We start from the raw sequence: 27118 nt of genomic DNA on the forward strand, positions 1-27118 counted from the left end.
GGCCCCTATACCAGAATTAGGAAAATTAGTTCATCTTATGATTGCCTTTATACCTTCCCCCTGTTGTACCAACTTTTTTGCCCCCTACTTTAATCTTTGCTTTGGAAACTCCCAAACATCTCAGGTTAAACATTATTTTTCTAAATGGACTGAGGCTGTTGGAAATAGAGATTAAGGTGTTAAAAAGAAATTGAATATGAAAATCAAGGATTAGAGGAATATTTCAAAACATATTGCATTTTTATTTTACACTTCATCTACTGAAATAGAATATTAGTTCATAGAGGGCAGGATAGCTATATCTGGTAATAAAAGGATATGACAGAACTAATACCACAGGAGCTTGAAAGAATGATCGTTGTTTGTATTTGGAGCAAAATGAAGTCATTGTAAGCATAGAGATGATCACAGATATGTAGTACTGATGCACTTGAGCTCTTTGGACTAAGGAAGAACTCATTCATGGACCACACTAGAAAAAGATTAGTTATTGGTATGGGCCTTCAATAATAGTAGAAAATAATATCTTTTGCCATATAATAAATTATTACAAAACTTGGCAAAACAAAACAACGAACAGTTATTATCTCATAATTTCTGTGGGTCGGGAATTTAGGAGCAGCCTCCCTAGGTGGTTTTAGCATAAGTCATCTCATTGGATTGCAGTCAAGACTTTGGTCCAGACTACAGGCCTTTGAAAGTTTGACTCGGGTTGGAGTACTTTCTTATAAGATGGCTTACTCATATGGCTGTTGGTAGAAGACCCCAGTTACTGGGATGCCTGGGTGGCTCAGTCGGTTAAGTGTCTGCCTTAGGCTCAGGTCATGATCCTGGGGTCCTAGGATCGAGTCCTGCATAGGGCTCCCCGCTCTGCGGGGAGTCTGCTTCTCCCTCTGACCCTCCCCCCTCTCATGCTCTCTCTCTCTATCTCATTCTCTCTGTCAAATAAATAAATAAATCTTTAAAAAAAATTGTCTTTAAAAAAAAATTTTAAAGTTAAGGTGGAAGGGGTCAGATTGGCATCTGAAATAGACAAGGAGTGTGATTCGAAAAAGACAAGTTGTATCAGAATGTTGGCAGTGCAAACAGAGAGGATCTTTGTTCTAAGAGCATAACTTTTAAGAATCTAATAAACAAGACTAAAAGTCATTAGAAGTTAGGCTTAAACATAGAGGTGGTTATAAAGATTTTGAACAAGATTTCTCTACTGAAAGCTAAGCCTTTACATTCTCTAGCCTTAGGAATTAGACACTCATAATCTCAATTTCAATATTAATGGTATTTGTAATGGTAATACCAGTGGTAATGAGAAGAATGATTGAACTGTGTTTAAATGTAGTTACCATACTCAGTAGTCTCTGTAGGTTGTTTTTTTTTTTTTTAGATTTTGTTTATTTGCCAAAGAGAGAGAGAGCAAGCGCGAGCACAAGCAGGGAGAGCAGCAGGCAGAGGGAGAAGCAGGCTTCCTGCTAAGCAAGGAGCCCAATGCTGGACTCAGTCCCCTGACCCTGGGATCATGACCTGAGCCAAAGGCAGACGCTTAACTGACTGAGCCACCCAGTCAGTTAATAAAAGGAAAAACATGGAAATAACCTAAATGTCCGCCAGTGAGAGAATATATAAATGGTTTATAATTTCTCTATATGCAGATAGGAAAACTGAACAGTTAAAATTAATTATTGGCTTTGGAGCTATATAAATCAGTTTGTATGAATTGCAAAACATGGTTTGTGAAAACAAGTTGGAGAGGATATCTACAAGACACTATTTATGTAAAGTTCTAAAATATGTAAAACTATACATAAGTTTAAGCATAAAGAGAGAAGAGAATGGTAGTCATTGAACCAAGAATAGTCATATACTCTTTGGGAGGGAGATGCATCAGTAAGAGGTATACAGGAAGTTTCAACTATAATATTTTATTTCTTAACTGAATAGTGGATACACATATATTCATTATATTGTCTTTTGTATATTCAATATTATCGTCTACGAACATTCTTTCACAGTTGTAGTAAAGCAGTTTTTTTCTGCTGTATTATCTGTAAATGTTTAGATTGATGGCATTTAATTAGAAGATTATAATAGTAAACATTTATGGAAGGTTTAGTAGGTGCCAGGCATAGTTCTAAGTATTTTATTAAATGATTTCATCTCTGTGAAATCTAGGCTAGGTATGGTTATTATTCCTATTTTATAAATAACAAAATCTAAGAAAGAGGGAAGTAACTTGCCTGAAGCTACACAGCTAGTAAATAATGGAACTAGGATTTGAACTTAGTATGTTTTGCTCCAGAGCCATTAGCCTCTATGCTATAGAATCTCTCCATAAGAAGACGGTATTGGGGTGCTTGTGTGGTTCAGTCAGTTAAGCCTCTGACTCTCCGGGTTAAGCATCTGCCTTCAGCTCAGGTCGTGATCCCAGCGTCCTCGGATCAAGTCCTGCATCGGGCTCCCTATTCATTGGGGAACCTGCTTCTCCGTCTGCCTCTGCCACTCCCCCTGCTTGTGCTCTCTCCCTTTCTCTGTCAAATAAATAAACCTTTAAAAAAAAAAAAAAAGAAAATCTTCTGACTCTTGATTTCAGTTTAGGTCATGATCTCAGGGTCATGAGATTGAGCCCCTCATCAGGCTCCACGCTCTTCCTTTAAAAAAAAAAGGTATTAAAAATGTAGGAAATCTAAAGATTGTGATTTAGTAGTATGGCTTAGAAGAGAAAATTTCTCACATTTTTATTCTTGAGCAGTGACAGGGACTTAGAAGGAACTGAGATTTATTAGCGAATTAAATACCAGAATGCTAGCACCTTACCTGTTTTGTCACAAAAGAGAAACTAAGAAAAGCTCCTTAATTAACATTACAATTCTAGCTAAATTATTGCCAGATTAACAATTAATTGACAGACGATTGCCTTATATAAATTGGAGAATTAAAAATTACCTAAAATTTTAACTTATTTATGTATGGTAAATCAGAAACTTTGAAGATCGATCTGCAAAAGAGAGTTAAGATTTACCTTATATTTAATATGATTTTTTTAAAGCTATAGGTAATAACCTATTGAAAGATCAGGTAAAAATATTAAAATTGTATTTGTTCATGGTTCACAGATTTTAGAGTAGAAAAATCATCCCGGGAGAGTTATATTGGATTCTTATAGTGAGATGAAAAGCCATCTGGGCATGGTGCCAAGAACCTGACTTTTGGTACACTTCACAGTGTAGTCACCAAGATTGTTCCCATTGTGACTAAATGTGAATTATTAGTACAATTACTTTGAGGTTTTGGTTTTGTGAACCATTGTATATTTTCAAATAATACAGGCTTCTGTCATTTTCCCTTGTAGATGCTGATTTGTGTTTTGGTCATATTTATTTTCTCTTAATTCAAAAGATGTGTGCTAGCTTAAATTCACAATTAGAGGGACACCTGGGTGGCTCAGTCGTTAGGCGTCTGCCTTCGGCTCGGGTTGGGATCCCAGGGTCCTGGGATCGAGCCCCATGTCGGGCTCTCTGCTCAGCGGGAAGCCTGCTTCTCCCTCTCCCACTTCCATTTCCCCTGCTTGTGTTCCCTCTCTCACTGTCTCTCTGTGTTAGAATAAATAAAATCTTTAAAAAACAAATTCACAGAGAAACAATTTTTGAGTTCTACATTATTCTATATTTGAATGGTGGTATGCTGGTTTCCTCAGATTTAACATGTTTGTTGACTCCATAGTGGTTGTAAGGCTTTCAGAGAGCTCCAAGTGCCATTTTCTAGTCCAATGAAAATAGAGTGAAAGCTAGATGATTTCCAGAATTGTTTTTCAGTTTGATACTGATAATTTTTATTTTATAAAAAAAATCTAGGGGCGCTCAGTCAGTTAAGCGTCTACCTTTGATTCAGGTCATGATCCCAGGGTCCTGGGATCAAGCCCCGCATCAGGCTCCCTGCTCAGTGGGGAGTCTGCTTCTCCCTCTTCCTCTGCCGCTCTCCCTGCTTGTGCTCTCTCTCTCAAATAAGTAAATAAAATCTTTAAAAAAAATAGAAAAAAGAAAACATCTAAAAAACAGAAGATATTGAAATTGGAGGACTTTTGAGAGTGTAGATAAAAATACAGCACTAGGAATAATATTAATATTTATTACTTGCTGAAAAAATACTACTTGCTGAAAAACTAGAAGTACATTCTAGTTTTGGATGTTAATCTGAGGTTTGTCTATTATTTTTCTCCTTTAGTGATGCTATTGCTGAGATTAGAGCCATTTGTATTGAAGAAATTGGAGTATGGATGAAAATGTATAGTGACGCCTTCCTAAATGACAGTTACCTAAAATATGTTGGCTGGACTCTTCATGATAGGGTAAGTTACTCTGTTCTAGACTTTCATGAAAGATACGCTTGTACAAGGTACTAGAATGCTAGGAATTAAGATGGCAGTGGTTGGTTTTTGAAGAGTTCTAATAATATGGAAATTTAAGATGATACACCTGAATAACTGTTCACTTGATGGCCATGACAAAACTTGAGACATTGGCCCATGTAGAAACTCGACTTACTTAGTTGTAAAACTGTCTTAAACCAAGTTGACAACCTGGTACATCTAAAGTTTTAAGGGAATATAACATCCTAAGAAACTAATTACAATCGTTTTCTAGTTTGGAGTCAAAAGAACTTCTTTGTTTCTCTTAATATATAACAAGAAAAAAACTTTTTTCTTTTGAATTTCTTAAGGTCATACCACAGTTTTTTATCAGAGTTGAATAGATTTATTGGATTCTAGAATATTTGATCTAGAAATCTATTTTTATTTATATGCTTTTAGAAAAGGTTCTGATTTTAAAAGGAATCCCACGTTATCGAATCCTGAATAAGTAATCCTCAAAATACCCAAGGGTAGGAGTGACAAATTATTGAAATTTTTATATTGAATAACCTGACATTCTATAACTTGAATTGCCAGATACTCACAAATATAGAAATCTTACAATTTATTTTAAGCTGTGTATCCCATTATTTGAATTGTTAAAAGTATCATAGCTATTAGAAGACATTTTTTTAATGCAGTTATATCCTTAGACTTTTAAGTCAATTTTGGTAATATTCGAAGACTTATTTTCTGTGTATTACCATTAACAGCCTGTAGAGCATTTACTTTTTAAATAGCACCATGCTATGGGTGCCTGAGTGGCTCAGTCGGTTGAGTGTCTGACTCTTCATTTTGGCTGGGGTCATGATCTTAGGTTGTGAGAAGGAATCCTGTGTCAGGCTCAGCGCTAGGCAGAGTCTGCTTGAGATTCTCTCTCCCTTGATCTCTGTCACTCCTCCTACCCCCCTCACGAGCACACCCTCTTTCTTTTTGAAATAAATAAATAGCCGCATGCTAAGTATTATCAAAAATATTTTGAAAATGACAAAATTACATATATTATAATAAAACAGCCCTTGGGAATTCTGCAGGCCATTTTTGCTGTAATTGTTCAGAGTATAGGGAGATCATCACAAGTTAGCTGTTTAACTTCACAATTACTTATTTTTAATTAATGGTTAGAAGGGCTCTTATCCCCTACTTTATTTGGAGGAATAGTAACTTAGTACCTAGTGAATTTTTTCCTGAATATTTATCTTCCCTAGCATTCAAAATTCTTTTCTCTACACTAATAAACCCCAAGCGTGATCCTAGGTTTTCTTTTTCTAATCCTCATGTGGAATTCAAGACTTGCATGGTTAAGCCTTATCTCGGGTTTATCCAATTAAATTATACATTGTGAGAGAAAGTAGAATTATACAGCATGTCCTCACAGGTGTACACACATGGCTAAATCCAACAAGACAAACTTTTTAGTAGTAATACATTTAAAGTTCTGCATTTTGTTCCCCACCACTACCCTACCAGTTTTCCTCCTTGGAAAAACACGTATTTTTTGTGGCTTACCAAAAAACAAACCACCATTATTTTAAAATAAATCATTAAAGTCTGTAGAAGCATTCTGTCCAGATAAAGGAAGAGGGAGGTAAGTAGGTTTTGTTTATTGTTGATAAAATGGTATATGGATACTGTTTACAGTAGAATGTTTTTATAAACCTCTTTTACAATCTCCCATTACTTCATTTAGAAAAGCTCTTAGTATTAATCCCTTCTCAGCTTTCCTTTTTGTCATTCTAATGTCACTGCAGTCTTGTACTTTTATTTTCCTCTGAGGGGTGTAGTCATTTGCTTTCTCTCCTTTTAATCATCCATTTGAAACTTCTTATTCTGTAGGCTATGGCCTATGCCTTCAGACTGTCCTGTGTCTTTTCAAATGAGCTGATAAAATTCTTGTCTTTTTTTTTTCTTGCTCAGTTGGTTAAGTGACTGCCTTCGGCTCAGGTCATGATCCTGGAGTCCCAGGATCAAGTCCCACGTTGGGATCCTTGCTCAGCAGGGAGTCTGCTTCTCTCTCTGACCCTCTTCCCTCTCGTGCTATCTCTCATTCTCTCTCTCTCTCAAATAAATAAATAAAATCTTAAAAAAAAAAAAGCTAAACCTTTAAAAAAAAAGATTACATTGTAATTGTAAATTGTAGGTTTTCAGTTTTACTGAGATATAATTGACATAACATTATATTAGTTTGGTGTACAACATAAAGATTTGATACTCCTGTGTCTTGAATTCAGAGTATCAAGTCTGCCGTCCTCACTAAGGCAGACTTTTTTTTGATACTGCCAATTTATATAAATTTTATAGTGTAAGTTTTAGTAATAAAAAGTAATAGAAAGACAGCAATTTCTAACAACTAAAGGAATTATTTATTAGAAATTCAGTTTGTTTTTCTGTTGACCAAAACTTCTTTCTAAATTTTCTACCCATTGGTTTTTTAGTTCTTTCATTGTTGGTGACACAGAATAGGTCTAATTTTTTTAAATTTTATTTTATTATGTTATGTTCGTCACCATACAATACATCATTAGTTTTTGACGTAGTGATCCACGATTTGTTGTTTTTGTATAACACCCAGTGCTCCATGCAGTACGTGCCCTCCTTAATACCCCGGGCTAACCCATCCCCTCAACCCCCTCCCCTCTAAAACCCTCAATTTGTTTCTCAGAGTAGAATAGGTCTAATTTAAACACAACTATAGTAATCTCTGTGTTTTAGACTAAATATCTTAATCCTTTTATATTTATGCTCATGACACTAGATTACCTTTCTCTTTCCTTTACAGTTTGTCAGTATTGCTCTGTATTGCTTTCACTTTTAGCTTATGTGTACAGTTCTACTTTGTAAATTTTTATTTATTTTGGGGGGGGTAGAGGGAGAGAGAGAGTCTTAAAGCAGGCTCCACACCCAGCATGGAGCCCGACACAGGGCTCGGTATCACAACCCTGAGATCATGACCTGAGCCGAAATCACAAGTTGGACACTTAACGGACTGAGCCACCCAGGCACCTCGTTCTACTTTCTTGTATATGCTTGATTCCTCATATCAAAATCTCTTAGAGCTTGGGTGGGGTCTATTTTCTGTTAGTCCACCCCCTTTCCTCTTTCTGTGTTGATTCATCCCATATCTTACTTCTTTCAGGTTCCCCCAAAACCCTTTTAGCTCTGTATTTGCCAAATGATACCTGATGCCTATCACCAGAGGTAGAAGTTCTAACACTTGTGCCCACTCAGTCTTGATATCAGGTTCACCAAGGAAAACACAAAACAGTCAAGCACTGGATGACACAATGCTTTACTCACATAAGAGGGCACAGAGCAAGATTGGTTTCAGTAGTGGGCATTGGTTCCCCAGGGCCAGCAGATTCCAACCAGCAATCAACACAGGGCACTTTCTCTGCATGCACCTCTCTTATGCTACAGAACTAAGGATCCTGTCCCCTCCCCTGAGGAGATAGATTTAATAGTGAATTTGGCCAGATGCCATATGACTCAATGTGTATAAGCAGGACAAGAAGACCCACACTGAGTCTGAAATAAGAAAGATAGTCCCACACAAGGCAATTACCCCCACCATGATTGCAAAGGCTCATCTCTTGATAAGGAAATGTTCCAGGCCCATGGACCGTTCTTAGCAAAAGACTATATACAGAGGACTGCCTTTCCCAACAGTCCACACCTCACCCCTGCTTGGCCACTGAAGTGGCAGATAAAGCATATCAAATCCTGTAGGACCATTGCCCACCCCAAAGTTGGAGTCAGAGTTGGGTCCAGTAGGGTCCTTGAACAACCAATATGGATGTGGATTTCTCATGGAGCTTCCCTGTTATTTGGAGATGGGCACTTTACTAGGGTGATTAAGAGAGCCAGACCCAGGAGGATGATTAGGCTTCTCTGGAGAATTATCTTCAAGTAGGAACCCCAGGTATCTGGATTAAGCCAACTGAAAAGTTTAAAAAGTGAGTCTGAGGGGATTGTGAATGTACTACTAATAACCATCCCACCTGTGTGTGGATATTCACCAGCTCATTTTTTAACTTAACCTGAATTATTGACGTATGCACAGCAAGAAATGCTGGCAGTTACACAAACACCACCCTCTTCTGCCACCAAATGATTGAGGGCTGTCTATCACCATGTAGGCTAGTAAGTTCACTGAGTCTTGTTGATCTTGTATGGCTTAGATAGTAGCATTAACTACTTCTGCATGGTTAAGGACAGGTTGTATACAGTATTTTTCTAGAGCCTGTATACCTATACCCAGTATTAGAATTTGGGTAATTGAATGAAACCAGTGGTTAATTTGTCTTCCCTGGAGGGAACTGTATACCACTCTGTGACGTGTTAGCAAAGTGGGTCATTTCCAGCCCTCTGTGTAGTTCCTGACATGGATAATGAGGCAATAAAATCTTTCCCTTGGAGGCATACAGTCTGTTGTCCATCGGAGTCCACAGAGAAATATGTAACCCAGAGGGATGCAGGTGATATCCGCCAGGGATTTGTTTTCCTAATACTGACTAGTTCAGTTATATACAGTCTCAGTTACTTTTGCCTTGTGGTTGCAGAGAAAAGTTACATATTGGACTTCCAATTCCAAAATGTCAATATAGATCAGTAATAACCATTCTGGTACAGGGGTCTTTTTCTGTCACATCATAGATAATATTAAAGCAGGGGACTCTGGATTATGCCTACATCTGGACCTGTCTTGAAGGACTCACCTGGTGATTTGACCCACTGATAGCTTAAGGAAGGTCTGAGTAGTTGTGTACTGACCAGGCCCATTACAGTGGGAGTGCAGGATAAGAGGAACTTTATTCTGGAATGACAAATCCAACATTGGTTAAGTTTGCCTTCATTCACTATGGCTGTACTGATTTTTATCAAAGTGTTGTTGTACCAGGCATTCTGTAGCAGTGGATTCTGCAGAAATGAGAAGAAAGAGTAATATTCCTACCCGTCTTTCACTCCATGAACTTCCTGAGGCCAGAGATGTCCTGGTCTACTACTTGGGGTGCTAGCTTCCTGGGTATTGCAACCCAGGCTGTCTGTCCCAATCCTGATGCTACTGCCTTTTTGAGCACCAGTGCATTGTTGCTTGACCCAGACTTACTCTTCTCAGTTGGCCAGTCCCCAAAAGGGAGGTCATGTGCTGCACAAACTTGACATGTCCAGTAACGTCACCCACCTGATTTGAAGGGTCAGATGTTCCCAACCCTACTAGAAGGACCCTAGCACCATGGTACTTCTTGGTTTTGTCTCCCACCCTTGTGGTTTCCCATAGAAGGGAGGTGCCCAAGGGAAGCATCACATCCAGATTAGAGTCAGGAGGCCATGTCTGGTGTGCTGTGACAGCAGAACTGCAACCACCCCAGAGACATACACTCCAAGTGAAAAAAAGAATGATTGGTATACTGAGATTGGGATTTTGAAGGCACAGCCTAAACACATATCTGCCTACTCCACCCCTACCCCATCCAAGCTCAGTATTTCATAGTATGCATCGAAGGGCCATGTTTCCCTTGCATTGCAGTGCGTTGTTTAGTAGCCATACAGCCCTAGTCAGATCAGGGTACCAATCCACTAGTGGGCTGTCTTGGTAGTCTTTCTTTAGTTGCTGTGTAAATCAACCAGTCAGTGGCTCCATTTGCATGCTGGTGATAGTGTGCATGGAAAGTACATTTCCATGAGAATATGCCCATTTGTTGTCTTACTTTGGTAATGAAGGATATTCCTTGGTTAGAGTGAAAATCTTATAGGGTATCCAAAAATATGACAAGTTTTGTTCAAGGACAGCTGTGACAGTTTCAGCCAGCATCCAAATGTCAGACTGGAATAGCAGTACTGTAGCCTGAGTATGTGTTAATGGCCATGAGGCATCATTTGTGCCCATGGCTTTGGTTTGAGGGTACAGTGTGATCAATCTCTCAGACCCAGGTGGGTCCCAGTCCTTGGTTAATATGTCCCAGTTCTCCTTGTGGATGATACGAGTATATTGAGAAGAATCACAAGATTGCCCTGCATCATTTTTCTTGGTGTCTTCCAGGGTCATCTCCTGGGCTTTATCGCATTTTTTGGGCGTGGACGGGGACTTTATCACATTTTTTGCATCAGTAATTGACTCCCATGTCCAGTTCATAGACGTACCCAGTGGGAGATTGTTGCAGCCTGCTAGGCACAAACTGGATTGGCACAGGAGTGCTATTTATGTTTTTATTTTAAAAGGTCTTTTACCATGAGTATCCACATGAGTGACATATGTTTTCATCCCAGACAGCAAGCTGCTGCCTTAGTTCTTTTCCACATATGGGACATCCCTTAGTAGTCCAGTCGTTTAGTTGCCATTCTCCTGGCCATTGGTAATAGCCCATGAGTTGGTGAAAATGGATCAAGGCATGGTGGTAGGGGTGACCTGCATGGCCATCACCATAGCACAGATCTTGGCCCATTGGGTAGAGTGTCCACATCTTGTCTCAGTCAAAAGATGGCCATCCGTTGTTGGCCAGATGGCAGCTGCAACCCTGCAGACTGTATCTGTTTTTAGTTTCACAGAGTGGTCAGTAAACCATGGTTTACTGTCAGCAGGCACATTTTTTAATCTTGTGCCCCAAGTAGCTCTAGGAGGGGCCAAAGGATTCCCTGTGGGTTGTTTGCGTCTTTCTGATAAGCTGACTATTTGCTTCTGGAACCGGCTAGTCCCTTGGGATTTTGGCCAGGCCTGATCTTGGATGTACCATTTCCATTTTATGATTGAACTTCGTTGAGCCTTTTTAATTTTATTGGTAAGCTTTGTAATCAGCCAAGTGAGAATGGGCAGTTCAGGTTACAGTGTCATATGTGGCATTCTGGGTTTAAGATGCCCCGTCTCTGTTAGTGCCCAGTACCAAGCAAGGAAATGTCATTCAAAAGGGGTGTATTGCAAGGAAATGTCATTCAAAAGGGGTGACTCAGTTGATTAAGCATCTGACTCGGTTTCAGCTCAGGTCACGATCTCATGGGTTGTGGGATCGAGCCCCACTTTGGGCTCTGTGCTCAGTGGGGAGTCTGCTTGAAGACTCTCTCCCTCTGCCTCTGCCCCCCTCAAACAAATGAATCTTTGGGGGGGGGCCTGTATTGGGTGGTAGCTTCCGGAGGTTTTTAGATCCAGAGTCCAAGAGACCATTGCCTCCCCAGTGACAATTTCCTGCTGCCACAGACCAGTCAGTGTGTTAGGGGGGTTGTGGAAACCTGCAGTTCCATCAGACTAGCAAGTTTCAAAGGTCCCAAAAGCTGTGCCTGGCCCATGGCTTGCTGAACAGCTTCTAAGGCCTGCTGTTGCAAAAGGCTTCATTTAAAATTGGCTGCTTTGTAGGTCGTCTCAATGAAAGGAGCCAAGAAAGTCCCCTTGTGGGACACATGCTATTTTAACTACCAAAAGAGGCCCTCTAGCTGTTCGGCTTCCTTTTTATTAGTGGGTGCTGCCAGGGCCTATATTTTTTGTTTGATTGTCTCTGGGATACTTCATTGGTTTCCTACCCAAGTGGCCCCTAGGAATTGCACCTCCTGTGCCAGGCCCAGGACTTTATCTGGTTGTATAGTCAAATTGGCACTAATCATTCTATCAGTGACTAAGTACAGCACTATAGCCACATGTTTTTCAGTCAGCCCTACTGTCAGGATGTTATTAATGTAATGGATGACTAAAATGTCAATGGGGACTTAGGTTTATTGAAGATCAAGCCCATTCAATAATGGCATATTGCAGGCTGTTTTGTGTGAATGCAAATTGGTCCTGATCCTCATTCTGCAAAGGGACCAAGTAAAAGTCATTAGCTAGATCGGTAACAGTGTACAAGTTTCTCATAGGGATTGCCACCATTGCAGTAATGTTGAAAATGTCAGGGGCTCAAGCAGGAACTTCTGTGTTTAACCTGTGATAATCTGTCAGCTTCCAAGCTCCAGAGGCCTTTCTGACTGGCCAGACTGGGCTATTAAATTATGATAGGGTGGTTATTAGCATCGCTGCTTATCTTAAGTCTTGAATTAACAGAATAATATCCTTTTCAGTATTTTTGTTGAACAGTGTGCCATGGTTTGGGCATAGAGTTGGCAAGGAATGTACCTCATCCATTATGCTTGAGTCTGTCCTTGTTGTGGTGCCTACCCCTTGAGGTAGTGATGGTGTTCAGTACTGCACAGAGACAAAAAGTTAATACCTATTTATGTACTCAGTGGTGGGAACCACAATCATCAGGATGCAAAATGGTCCAAAGGACCCCATCCACAAGCACGTGTGGACTTATCTATCATGAGTAACTACACTCTCTTCAAAACTACCCAAAGCTGCTGTTTTCATTGTACCCGATGGGGACCTAAAATTATTGTCATTGGGGCACTAATACTCAAGGCCCCCAAATAAATAAGTAAAAATCTTTTAAAAAATTATTTATTGAGGAGCAGGTATGTGTTGAGCACTCTGTTAAGCAGTATTCACATTTCAGTCAGATTTTGTGTAATGGAAAAACAACAAAGCTTTTAGATAGTATAATAGAAATAACTTGCAGAATATAGTTGAGCCCCAGAATAGAGCAGTTACCAACTGGAATTTTCATCTAAGTTATTTTACAGTTTTCTGAAGTACTGTCATGGGTACCATCTTACTTAATTGTTAAGTTCCTGTAATGTAGGCAGGGCATGTTATAGATAAAGAACCAAGATTTTGGAGGGGAGGTAGTTGATTGGGAGGCATCACTGGACAAAATAAAGATAAAATTCAATTAATGTTTTTCCTCTACCTATAATTGGCTGTGTGAACTTGGATAGATGGAGTTATTTCATCTTTGACGGCCTTATTTTCTTTTTTTTTTTTAAGATTTATTTATTTATTTTTTGAGAGAGTGAGAATGAGAGAGAGAGAGAGAGTGTGTACATGAGAAGGGGGAGGGTTAGAGGGAGAAGCTGGCTCCTTGCTGAGCAGGGAGCCCGATGCGGGACTCGATCCTGGGACTCCAGGATCATGACCTGAGCCGAAGGCAGTCGCTTAACCAACTGAGCCACCCAGGCGCCCTGACGGCCTTATTTTCAAATCTGTAATTGGAGAGAAGTGAGGAAACTATTTACATGCTATCTTAGATCTGGGGTTGTGATTTTATGTTGGGACAGCTGTCCTTAGTCTTTTGCTCATCCGTTGTTGATTTCTTGTGAGTATATTTATCACGTAATACTTTTATTGGCTTTCCCCCATCTTGCTTCCTGGAAGACCATGTCCTGTGAGCCATTTCCATAGATCTCTGTGGACTGCCCTTTGACTTTTCTGCCCATTAAAATTACTATGCCTGCCCCCCTCAGCATCTACTAGTTACGAGATTCTACCTTGTCTCTGCTATTCTGTGCTCTTATCTCCATTGCTATCAGAAGCTAAATTTTGTTTGAGTGTCTTCTGTCAGTCCTAGACTACAGAACACAGTTACTGTGGATCTTCTCAGTAATGTCTGTGCCCCCATCACCAATATTTTCCTTATTGCCTTGGTAAACAGAGTATTCTCTGAGCCCTCGTGAGGAACATATTCAACTGGTAGGTCTTCTGAGCTTTATAATAGATCCTTTTTGGCATGCTTTCCTGTGTCTTTAAATTCCTCCCTTCACAGTCTGCCACAGTGATTTTGGCATCTCTATTTCATTTAATATGCACCATTGCTTTTTCCTAGAGCTATCCAGCAAGATATTAGGCCATTTCCAGAGGCCCTCACAAAGCATTACATTCTGTTTCAAAGGATAGTGCCCTATATCCAAGAACTCTCCCATATCCTGTTTTCTCGTCCCACACCCTCAGCAACCACCAGCATATTTTCCTGATTCTTGCTGGTTGAAATTGGCCCATTCCTGCAGCACTCTGTAGCATACATTCAATTACTAATTTCAGATTAAAGGGTTATCTTAGAGGTTGTCCTGCCCTGAAACAAAGAGGTTAGGCTGTTTTATCCTGTATCATTCTCCACTGGCTATGGATCTCACCCTGGAGGGAGGGAAAGGGTGTAGACAGGAGGGTAGTGTGGAGCATAACCTCCCAGGAATCTCTTTGCCAGGTAATTCTTTTCAACCATGGTCAGTTCTCCAGAGAAAGGTACAGATCTGAACCATTAGCAGTCAACACAGGAGCAAGCAGGAAGATTAGTCTTGTATAGTAGAATATGGGGATCCAGGTTGGGCATCAGGAGCATCTACTACAGGTATCCCAGGTTACCTCCTATATGCTAGTGACTTTACCAAGAAACATCATCTCATTCAGTGGTGTACTGGAGATAACTTGGATCAGGTTGCAAGAGAGTTATTTTGCACATCCCTTTGCAAATTTGAGTTCAGTAACATCTCATTGGTAGCTCAAAATTGTGGATGGAGTATTTATATCACAGAAATATGCAAATGCAACAATTCAGGGCCCCAACCCTCAGAACTGGTTGTTAAAACTTTCACCAGCAGGGCATCTGTGTGGCCCAGTCACTTAAGTGTTTGACTCTTGATTTCAGCTCAGGTCATGATATCAGGGTTGTGAGATTGAGCCCTTTCCCCCCCAACACCCAGCATGGAGCCTGCTTAAGATTCTCTCCATCCCCTCTGTCCCCTCCTCCCTCTCTAGAAATAATAATAATAGTAATAAGGGCACCTGGGTGACTCAGTTGGTTAAGTGTCTGCCTTTGGCTCAGGTCATTATCCCAGGGTCCTGGACCAAGTCCCACATGGGGCTCCTTGCTCAGTGGGGAGTCTGCTTCTCCCTCTGCCTGCTGCTCCCCCTGCTTGTGTGCTCACACACTCTCTCTCTCTCAGACAAATAAATAATAAAATCTGTAAAAATAATAATAAATCATGACCAGCATACATCTGCATTTAATCCTTGCTACAACCTTATGAAGTTGGTTATCACCATTTTATAAAAGAGAAACTGAGTATCAGAGTGATCAATATAATTGCCATCTTTCTTGTTGCTAAAAAACTATGGAATTGGAAATAAAATCTAGTTTTGTTTGATTCTAGAACTTGGACTTCTCTTATAGCACACTGCCTTTTTTTTTCTTGAACATAGAAATTTCAGTGTCCTTTGAATACGTTGAGAGAATTGGCTAAATTTCCAATGATTCTGAATGTACTTTGACCACCAACATTTTCTACTCCAGGTTAATGACTTTATTAAAGATACTCCACCAGGGGTGCCTGGGTGGCTGAGTCGTTAAGCATCTGCCTTTGGCCCAGGTCATGATCCCAGGGTCCCGGGATCGGGCCCAGCATCGGGCTCCCTGCTCCGCAGGAAGCCTGCTTCTCCCTTTCCCACTTCCTCTGCTTGTGTTCCCTCTCTCGCTGTGTCTCTCTCTTTCAAATAAATAAATAAAATCTTTAAAAAAAAAAAAAAGATACTCCACTAATAAATAGCCTCAGGACATTTCACTCTATCAATTTGCCTCTGTTCTAAATATTCTACCCTTTACCTGTTTTCCTAACTCCTTTTTCTGGAATGTAAAAGGCACCCAGAAAATATTTGTTAAATGAATAAATGATGACCCTATAATATGAAATTAGTTTTTTTCTACAGGATTATTTAGTAGTTATATAAAGGGCAAACCAGCATATCCTCCTCTAATTAAAATCATAGGTTAAAAATTTTCCCAGAATGCCACAGTACAACATGGGAAATACTCCGTGTTGAATCAGAGTTGATAAATATTTGAAAAAGGTGTAGCTTACTCTCAAGTAACTAAGGGGTTTTCACTGCATTTTTAATTAAATAGAAGTACAACACAGACTGTACAATTGCTCACTTCCACCCTGTGTTGAATTACAATATGATGTAAATTGGGTGGATAAGCTGAAAATTACTTTAGTCTTCACATAGCCTTAAATCTTTTCAACTTTTGTGGCATGGAACTGACTACTTCTGTTGTGTTTTTATTTGTATATCTGAAGCAAGGAGAGGTCAGATTGAAATGTTTGAAAGCTCTACAGAGTCTGTATACCAATAGAGAATTATTCCCCAAATTGGAGTTATTCACTAACCGATTCAAGGTAAGCATCAAGAATGCTTAGTTTGTTTTTTACTTTTTAAATTGTGAGTTAAAGCTACTTTAGCAAATAACATTACCATAACAACTGTTTAGTTCATATTCTTTATTACATATTCTTTAAATAAACCTGTTTTAAATAGATGAATGAATTTTTTTTCAAAAATTTAATCTTGGTATTTTAATGTCTTACAAAAGATATTACCAACATGAGTTCTTATTTATTGCCTTCAACAGAAGGCTCTCCTGCTTAAAAGAACATTTTCTTTATAAATAGCTTTTTGTACTTATATTAATTTTGCACATTAAGGTCTATTTGTCTCAGTGTTAGGGAATGCTAGTGGATGAGAAAGATTTTATATTATGAACATTTACACTAATACCTCCTTTGTATTAGTAGGACTATGATAATACGGGTTTAAGAGTAAAGCTTTCCATTTAATCGACCATTAGTCTTGCATGTACTCCCCAAAGATACTGCCTTAGTCTGTCCCATCTGGTTTTCTCCTCATGTTCGCTTTGATCTTTAATTTTTTTTTTTCAGGATCGCATTGTATCAATGACACTTGATAAGGAATATGATGTTGCTGTTGAAGCTATTCGACTGGTTACTCTGATACTTCAGTAAGTATAATATTTGTTAGTAATTTAATATTGGGAGCACCTGGGTGGTCAGTCAGTTAGGTGTCCAGCTCTTGATGTCAGTTCAGGTCTTGATCTCAGTGTCATGAATTCAAGACCTGCACTGGGTTCCATGCTGGGTGTGAGCCTACTTAAAAAAATTTTTTTTCTTTTTTTGGGGGGCACCTGGGTGGCTCAGATGGTTAAGCATCTGCCTTTGGCTCAGGTCATGATCTCAGGATTCTGGGATTGAGTCCCACATCACTTCTCTCTCTGCCTGCCACTCCCCCTGCTTATACTCTCCCTCTCTCTCTCTCTCTCTCTCTGGCAAATAAATAAATAAAATCTTTTAAAAAAAAGAAAAAATTAAAAAAAATTTTTTTTTTCCAAAAATTTAATCTTGGTATTTTAATATCTTTTTCCTGGCATTATTGATGTACTTCACATATATAACACTACTGTATATCTTATCACTTTAGGTTCTACTTTTACACTTTAAAGTTAGGTTTGAAACAAAATGTTCTGTTTTTCTCTTTTTTTTTTCCTATTATGTTATGTTATTCACCATACATTACATCATTAGTTTTTGATGTAGTGTTCCATGATTCATTGTTTGCATATAACGCCCAGGGCTCCATGCAGTACATGCCCTCTTTAATACCCATCACCAGGCTAACCCACCCTCCACGCCCCTCCCCTCTAGAACCCTCAGTTTGTTTCTCAGAGTCCATAGTCTCTCATGCTTTGACTCCCCCTCCGATTTCTCCCCCTTCATTCTTCCCCTCCTGCTATCTTCTTCTTCTTCTTTTTTTTTTAACATATAATGTATTTTTTGTTTCAGAGGTACAGGTCTGTGATTCAACAGTCTTACACAATTCATAGCGCTTACCATAGCACATACCCTCCCCAGTGTCTATCACCCAGCCACCCCATCCCTCCCACCCCCCACCACTCTAGCAACCCTCAGTTTGTTTCCTGAGATTAAGAATGCCTCATATCAGTAAGGTCATAGGATACATGTCTTTCTCTGATTGACTAATTTCGCTCAGCATAATACCCACCAGTTCCATCCACATCACTGTAAATGGCAAGATTTCATTCCTTCTCATGGCTGCATAATATTCCATTGTATATATACACCACATCTTCTTTATCCATTTGTCTGTCGATGGACATCTTGGCTCTTTCCATAGTTTGGCTATTGTGGACATTGCTGCTATAAACATAGGGGTGCACGTACCCCTTCTGGTCCCTACATTTGTATCTTTTTTTTTTTTTTTAAGATTTATTTTTTTGAGAGAGTGAGAATGAGAGAGAGAGTACATAAGAGCAGGGAGGGTCAAAGGGAGAAGCAGACTCCTCGCTGAGCAGGGAGCCCGATGCGGGACTCGATCCCGGGACTCCAGGATCATGACCTGAGTCGAAGGCAGTTGCTTAACCAACTGAGCCACCCAGGTGCCCTCTACATTTGTATCTTTGGGGTAAATACCCAGTAGTGCAAATGCTGGATCATATGGTAGCTCTATTTTCAACTTTTTGAGGAATCTCCATAGTGTTTTCTAGAGTGGCTTCACCAGCTTGCATTGCCACCAACAGTGTAGGAGGGTTCCCCTTTCTCCGCATCCCAACCAACATCTGTCATTTCCTGACTTGTTAATTTTAGCCATTCTGACTGGTGTGAGGTGGTATCTCATTGAGGTTTTGATTTGGATTTCCCTGATACCGAGCCATGTTGAGCACTTTTTCATGTGTCTGTTGGCCATTTGGATGTCTTCTTTGGAAAAATGTCTGTTCATGTCTTCTGCTCATTTCTTGATTGGATTATTTGTTCTTTGGATATTGAGTTTAATAAGTTCTTTATAGATTTTGGATACTAGCCCTTTATCTGATATGTCATTTGCAAATATCTTCTCCCATTCTGTCGGTTGTCTTTGGTTTTGTTGACTGTTTCTTTTGCTGTGCAAAAGCTTTTTATCTTGATGAAGTCCCAGTAGTTCATTTTTACCCTTGTTTCCCTTGCCTTTGGTGATGTTTCTAGGAAGAAGTTGCTGTGGCTGAGGTCAAAGAGGTTGCTGCCTGTGTTCTCCTTTAGGATTTTGATGGACTCCTGTCTCACATTTAGGACTTTCATCCATTTTGAGTGTATTTTTTATGTGGTGTAAGGAAATGGTCCAGTTTCATTCTTCTGCATGTGGCTGTCTAATTTTCCCAACACCATTTGTTGAAGAGACTGTCTTTTTTCCATTGGACATTCTTTCCTGCTTGGTTGAAGATGAGTTGACCATAGAGTTGAGGATCCATTTCTGGGTTCTCTATTCTGTTCCATTGATCTATGTGTCTGTTTTTGTACCAGTACCACACTGTCTTGATGATGACAGCTTTGTAATAGAGCTTCAAGTCCGGAACTGTGATACTGCCGGCTTTGCTTTTCCTTTTCAACATTCCTCTGGCTATTCGAGGTCTTTTCCAGTTCCATACAAATTTAGGATTATTTATTCCATTTATTTGAGAAAAGTTGATGGTATTTTGATAGGGATTGCATTGAATGTGTAGATTGCTCTAGGTAGCATTGACATCTTCACAATATTTGTTCTTCCAATCCATGAGCATGGAACGTTTTTCCATTTCTTTGTGTCTTCTTCAATTTCTTTCATGAGTATTTTATAGTTTTCTGAGTACAGATTCTTTGCTTCTTTGGTTAGATTTATTCCTAGGTATCTTAGTGGTTTTGGGTGCAATTGTAAATGGGATCAACTCCTTGATTTGTCTCTCTTCTCTCTTGTTGTTGGTGTATAGGAATGCCACTGATTTCTGTGCATTGATTTTATATCCTGCCACTTTACTGAATTCCTATATGAGTTCTAGCAGTTTTGGGGTGGAGTCTTTTGGGTTTTCCACATAAAGTGTCATATCATTTGCAAAGAGTGAGCGTTTGACTTCTTCTTTGCCAATTTGGATGCCTTTTATTTCTCTTTGTTGTCTGATTGCTGAGGCTAGGACTTCTAGTACTATGTTGAATAGCAGTGGTGATAGTGGACATCCCTGCTGTGTTCCTGACCTTAGGGGGAAAGCTCTCAGTTTTCCCCATTGAGAATGATATTCGCTGTGGGTTTTTCAGAGATGGCTTTTATGATATTGAGGTATGTACCCTCTCTCCCTATACTCTGAAGAGTTTTGATCAAGAAAGGATGCTGTACTTTGTCAAATGCTTTTTCTGCATCTATTGAGAGGATCATATGGTTCTTGTTATTTCTTTTATTAATGTATTGTATCACATTGATTGATTTGCGGATGTTGAACCAACCTTGCAGCCCAGGGATAAATCCCACTTGGTCGTGGTGAATAATCCTTTTAATGTACTGTTGGATCCTATTGGCTAGTATTTTGGTGAGAATTTTTTCATCCATGTTCATCAAGGATATTGGTCTGTAATCCTTTTTAATGGGGTCTTTGTCTGGTTTGGGGATCAAAGTAATGGTGGCCTTATAAAATGAGTTTGGAAGTTTTCCTTCCATTTCTATTTTTTGGAACATTTTCAGAAGGATAGGTATTAATTCTTCTTTAAATGTTTGGTGGAATTCCCCTGGGAAGCCATCTGGCCCTGGGCTTTTGTTTGTTGGGAGATTTTGATGACTGCTTCAATTTCCTTAGTGGTTATTGGTCTGTTCAAGTTTTCTATTTCTTCCTGGTTCAGTTTTGGTAGTTCATACATCTCTAGGAATGCATCCATTTCTTCCAGATTATCTAATCTGCTGACATATAGTTGCTCATAATATGTTCTTATAATTGTTTGTATTTCTTTGGTGTTCATTGTGATCTCTCCTCTTTCATTCATGATTTTATTTATTTCAGTCATTTCTCTTTTCTTTTTGATAGGTCTTGCCAGAAGTTTATCAATCTTGTTAATTCTTTCAAAGAACCAGCTCCTAGTTTCGTTGACCTGTTCTACTGTTCTTTTGGTTTCTCTTTCATTGATTTCTGCTCTGATCTTCATTAATTCTCTGCTCCTGCTGGGTTTAGGCTTTATTTGCTATTCTTTCTCTAGCTCCTTTAGGGTGTAGGGTTAGGTTGTGTATTTGAGACCTTTCTTGTTTCTTCAGAAAGCCTTGTATTGCTATATATTTTCCTCTTAGGACCACCTTTGCTGCATCCCAAAGATTTTGAAAAGTTGTGTTTTCATTTTAATTTGTTTCAATGATTTTTTTACTTCTTCTTTAATTTCCTTGTTGACCCATTCATTCTTTAAAGTAGGATGCTCTTTAGCCTCCATGTATTTGAGTTCTTTCCGACTTTCCTCTTGTGATTGAGTTCTAGTTTCAAAGCATTGTGGTCCGAAAATATGCAGGGAATGATCCCAGTCTTTTGGTACCAGTTGAGACCTGATTCGTGACCTAGGATGTGATCTATTCTGGAGAATGTTCCATGGGCACTAGAGAAGAATCCTTTGGGATGGAATGTTCTGAATATATCTGTGAAGTCCATTTGGTCCAGTGTGTCACATAAAGTCTTTATTTCCTTGTTGATCTTTTGCTTCGATGATCTGTCCATTTCAGTGAGGGAAGGAGTTAAAGTCCCCCACTATTACTGTATTGTTGTCGATGTGTTTCTTTGCTTTTGTTAATAATTGGCTTATATAATTGGCTGCTTCCATGTTAGGGTTATAGATATTTACAATTGTTAGATTTTCTTGTTGGATAGACCCTTTAAGTAGGATATAGTGTCCTTCCTCATCTCTTATAGTCTTTGGTTTAAAATCTGATTTGTCTGATATAAGGATTGCCACCCCAGCTTTCTTTTGATAAAGTCTGTTAGCATGGTAAATGGTTTTCCACCCCCTCACTTTCAATCTGGGGGAGGCTTTGGGTCTAAAATGAGTCTCTTGCAGACAGCATATCGATGGGTCTTTTTTTTTTAATCCAATCTGATAGCCTGTGTCTTTTGATTGGGGCATTTAGCCCATTTACATTCAGGGTAAGTATTGAAAGATATGAATTTAGTGCCATTGTATTGCCTGTAAGGTGACTGTTACTGTATATTGTCTCTGTTCCTTTCTGGTCTATGTTACTTTTAGGCTCTCTCTTTGCTTAGAGGACCCCTTTCAATGTTTCTTGTAGGGCTGGTTTTGTGTTTGCAAATTCCTTTAGTTTTTGTTTGTCCTGGAAGCTTTTTATCTCTCCTTCTATTTTCAATGAGAGCCTCGCTGGATATAGTATTCTTGGCTGCATATTTTTCTCATTTAGTGCTCTGAAGATATCATGCCAGTCCTTTCTGTCCTGCCAAGTCTCTGTGGATAAATCTTTTGCCAATCTAATGTTTCTGCCATCGTAGGTTACAGATCTCTTCTCCCGAGCTGCTTTCACGATTTTCTCTTTGTCTCTGAGACTCGTAAGTTTTACTGTTAGATGTCGGGGTGTTGACCTATTTTTATTGATTTTGAGGGGGGTTCTCTATGCCTCCTGGATTTTGATGCCTGTTTCCTTCCCCACATTAGGGAAGTTCTCTGCTATACTTTGCTCCAATATACCTTCTGCCCCTCTCTGTCTTTCTTCTTCTTCTGGGATCCCAATTATTCTAATGTTGTTAGAATGTCTTACGGTATCACTTATCTCTCGAATTCTGCCCTCCTGATCCGGTAGTTGTTTATCTCTCTTTTTCTCTTCTTTATTTTCCATCATTTGGTCTTCTATAGCACTAATTCTCTCTTCTGCCTCATTTATCCTAGCAGTTAGAGCCTCCATTTTTTATTGCACCTCATTAATAGCCTTTTTGATTTTGATTTGGTTAGATTTTAGTTCTTTTATTTCTCCAGAAAGGGTTTCTCTAATAACTTCCATGCTTTTTTCAAGCCCAGCTAGTATCTTTAAAATCATCTTTCTGAGGTCTACTTCTGACATCTTACTAGTGTCCATACTGGTTAGGTCCCTGGCAGTCGGTACTGCCTCTTATTCTTTTTGTTGAGGCGATGTTTTCCGTCTTGTCATTTTGTCCACAGGAGAATAGATGAATGAGAGAACAAAATGCTAACCAGGTAACAATGTCCCCAGAAAATATACACTAAACAAATCAGAAAAGACCTGGAACCAGGGGAAAAGAAAGGGAAAGAAAGAAAAAAGAAAAAAAAAAAGATAAAAACAAACCAAAACAAAACAATATGATCACATATGATCAGGCTGGTGCATAGATCAGTGCCACACACTAGATTTTGGGTGTATTTTGGTCTGTTAGAAGAAAGTGCCTCCCAAAATTTTAAGGAAAGAAAAACTTATATATGTACAAAAATAAGGGTAAATACGATGAAAGGATGGACTATGACTGTAAAGATGAAAAGTATAAAAGATTTTATAAAGGAATTGATAAGATAAGAAGTTGTTTGAAAAAAGTGGATTTAAGAAAAATGGGGGAGACAATGTGATCAGGCAGGAGACTAGAACAAAGCCATACACTGGTGATTTAGGGTATATTTTGGTCTGTTAGAAGAAATTGTATCCCAGAATTTTAAAGAGAGAACAGCTTATATATACCAAAAATAAGGTTAACTACTGTGAAGGGATAGAATATGACTCTAAAAATGAAAAAAAAAAAAAGACTTTTTAAAAGGATTGATAAGATGTTGGTTGAAAAAGGGAAAAAGAAAAATTAAAAAAAAAGAAAAAGAAAGTAAAAAAAAAATTAACTTTGAAAGACTAAAGAATCATGGGAAAAAAGCCATGAATTCTATGTTCAGTATTCCCCTAGCACTGGAGTTCTGCCATTCTCATTGATCAGTAAACTTGGTCTTGGCTGGCTGTTCTGGCTGATCTTCTGGGGGCGGGGCCTGTTAGTGTGGTTCCCAAATGTCTTTGCCGGAGGCGGAATTGCTCCACCCTTGCTGGAACCGGGCTAAGTAATCTGCTCGGTTTTGCTCTCCGTAGCTTTTGTTCCCTGCAAGCTCTCCCTACAGCTTTGGAGGAGGTGAGTGAAATGGCGGCCTCCCAATCACCTGCCCCGGAGGAGCCGAGAACTCGGGGCTCCACTCCTCAGTGAGCCCCCAGAGAAAAGCAGTCAGTCACTCCCATCTCCCCGGTCTCGGGCCACACTCTGCTCACCTGGCCTGTGACCGAGTTTTTCTGTCTCTGGCATACCACCCCGTGTGCAGTGTCCAGACCCAGCAGATCCCTGTGGTGTGCTCCCATACCGCTCTTCCCCGGGGGAAGAAGGGGAGTCTCCCTGTATCTGCCACTTGTTGGGTCCCTGCTGGAAGAGCAATGGCCTGAATGTGCCTCAGATCACGGTTTATGGCAACCCCGAATTGAGAGCCCGCTCCTCGGCTCCGTCTCTGCAGCTGGCTTCCCTGCTCTGATACCTGGGAGCTCTGCCGCACTCAAGCACCCCTGTCTTTCTGTGACCCGAGGGTCCTGAGACCACACTGAGCGAGGGTTCCACCCCTTGCTTAGCCTCTGGAGCGATGTCCCTCAGCGGAGCAGACTTCTAAGTTCTGATTTTGGGCTCCGCAACTCTTTCACTTGCCAGTAGCGGCTGCTGGAGGCCCCCTCCCCCCACCATCTGTCTTCCCGAATATTGCCTCAGATTCACTTCTCCGCATGTCCTACCCTCCAGAAAGTGGTCGCTTTTCTGTTCAGAGAGTTTTTGCTATTCTTTTCTTCCATCTTCTGTTGAGTTTGTAGGTGTTCAGAATGGTATGATCCCTATCTAGTTGAATTCCTGGGACCAGACGAAATTTAGGTCTCCTACTCCTCCACCATCTTGCTCCTGTGCCTGTTTTTCTCTCTTTTGTTTTTTATTTTGACTGTTCTTTGTTTGTTTTATGTGAAAGTTCTCTTATGCAGTCCAGAGAAAATATCAGCAAAGTAACATACCTTTCTATTTAAAAAAAGAGAGAGAGAAAGAGAAGGCCTCAGAAGGGATAGGTTTTTCAAATAGGCTCCTTTAGAATGGTGTAGAACTATGAGAAAGGAAATAAGGCTTTTAAGTATGTCTGTCTAATTCCTCAAAAACTTTTGCTGGGATTTTAAATATTGGGACTGCATTTGTTACTGAACGATCTGTCATAACCACTAACTCAGGAAATAAACAGGCAAACCTTGGCGTGCTGCTATAGCCAAACTGCTCCTTCCCAGGGAATAATGAAGGGGCCGGACAAATCGAAAGCATCGCTCCTGGCTAGGCTTGCCAAGTATTGCCAAACAAACTCAGATAAACTCATTACAAGAGAGGCCATTAACTCAAGAGATGAGGGTTTGGAAAAGAGAAAAGGAGCTAGGGGACATGGCAGGCTCAAGTCTTAATAACCAACCTCACCAGCAAATGGAAACCTAGAATTCTATAGAGAGGTTCAGAGGGGTACGTTCAAGAGAGCAGGCAGAGAGCATGCAGTCACAGGTGAGGGTCAGTATGTGTTTAGCCTACCATCTTGGGCAGGGAAGGGGATGTGTGGGATGTGATCTTCCAGGCATTCTGTTGCTACCAGGGCTTTTTTGGTCTGGCTGTAAGGGATGTTACCGTCATTGCAAAACACCTTCATCAGTGCCTCAAGAAAGTGTGATAAATCAGCACAGTGGGTTTTGGTTATTGCATGTTTGGTTAGAGTTAGGCTGTCTTGTTTGTTTCTGGTTTTAACTGTTGGGGTATGTGGATGAGGAATAGGGCTCTCTAACACATTGAATTTTATGATAGATTTAGAGAATTCAGTTCTTCATAATTATATGTCATTTATGCATATAAATGATGCATTTCTCTATTCATATCCTTAGATATTCTACACAAGGTTTAATTTTTTTCATAGGTTAATTCTTAAATACTTTATGGTTGTGTTATATGATTAGTATTTAGTGTTAAAGATATTTTCTACTTAATTATTGCTGGGACACAGAAATGTTTAATTTTTATGTTAATCTTATATGTGCAACCTATTAGAAGTCTCAGGTATTCTGATGGTTTGTGGATTTACTATGTAGATTATTTTATATCACCAGCAAACAATTTCAGTTTTGTCTCATTTTTTAACCTTAAAATTTTTGCTTCATTCTCTTGTCTCATTGCATTAGGCAGGACTTTTTACCACTGAGAGTGGATCTTTTTGTTCTTGTTCTAAGAAGGTATTTAAAGTTCTTTGTTGCTGTGATTTCTGAGATAGGTTTTTGATATAAGATAGAAGTTCCTTTGTATTCTGAGTTTTCTGGGAATTTCTTTTCATTTCTTGATGAGCCTGAATGAAATTGATAATTTGTCTAATGGTATACCACCCTTGTATTTCTAGAATAAATCCTATTTGAACATAATGCATTTGATTTTATTGTGTTTTGCTTAAATACAATGTTGTATTTAAGATCTTATTTAGGATTTTCCCTTCTGTGTTTATGTGTAAATTTGACAGAATATTTTTTGTCCTTTATCCAACTTCAAAATCAAGGTTATATTTTCTTTGAAACATTTATCTCCAGTAGTTTCTTGCCCTTCTGTCTGAAACAATTTTTCTGTGGCAGAGATTAAGTCTTCCTTGAAATTTTGAGAGAATTCTCTTATTGAAGCCATGTTAGTTTTGAATTTCTCTTAAGGAAAAGGTCTTTGATTACCATTTTTACTTCTTTAGTGGTTATCTATCTAAATTAACTTTAATTTCTTACTGTACTGTTTTTGGCTTTTTATAAACTTTTTTAATATATCAGTTTCATCACAGTTTTTAAATTTTGTTGTTGATATTTTTATTACTTCATAAAATTGTGCTATTACTTATTAATTTCCCTCTTTTGTCCTTTATTTTATTTGTATCCTTTTTTTCTTGATCATGATGTCAGAGGTTTGTCTGTCTTACTCTTCTTTTTAAAGAACTAGCTTCTTTTGGCTCATTTGTTTCTTGTTTTCTAATAATTATACTTAAAGTAATAAATATACTTTTAAACACTACTACTTTCCAAAATATTTGAACATAAAGTATTTTCATAGACATTCAATGATAGATATTTTTATTACATTTATGATTACTGGTTTAATTATTCATTATTCAGTAGTATGTTTTTGTTCTTTGCAAATCAGATTTTTTTAAAGCTGTGGTTTTTTATTGTATTGTCTG

At 39.1% G+C, this 27118-nt stretch overlaps 1 protein-coding gene across 2 annotated transcripts in view; it reads left to right on the forward strand.

The window, feature by feature from the left end:
* STAG1 (STAG1 cohesin complex component) overlaps nucleotides 1-27118 on the forward strand; it is a 423203-nt gene that overhangs the window by 285514 nt on the left and 110571 nt on the right. The window contains exons 10-12 of one of the 2 annotated variants that reach the window (XM_028099176.2): nucleotides 4219-4342; nucleotides 16334-16432; nucleotides 16973-17052. In XM_028099176.2, the coding sequence (XP_027954977.1) occupies nucleotides 4219-4342; nucleotides 16334-16432; nucleotides 16973-17052 (303 nt within the window). The remainder of the gene's footprint in view (nucleotides 1-4218; nucleotides 4343-16333; nucleotides 16433-16972; nucleotides 17053-27118) is intronic. The other variant, XM_028099177.2, reaches the window with a different exon arrangement.

This window comes from Eumetopias jubatus, unplaced genomic scaffold, assembly GCF_037043125.1.
Source record: "Eumetopias jubatus isolate StellerSeaLion01/CBP00866 unplaced genomic scaffold, mEumJub1_p1.0 scaffold_1, whole genome shotgun sequence".
Classification (NCBI taxonomy): Eukaryota; Metazoa; Chordata; class Mammalia; order Carnivora; family Otariidae; genus Eumetopias; species Eumetopias jubatus.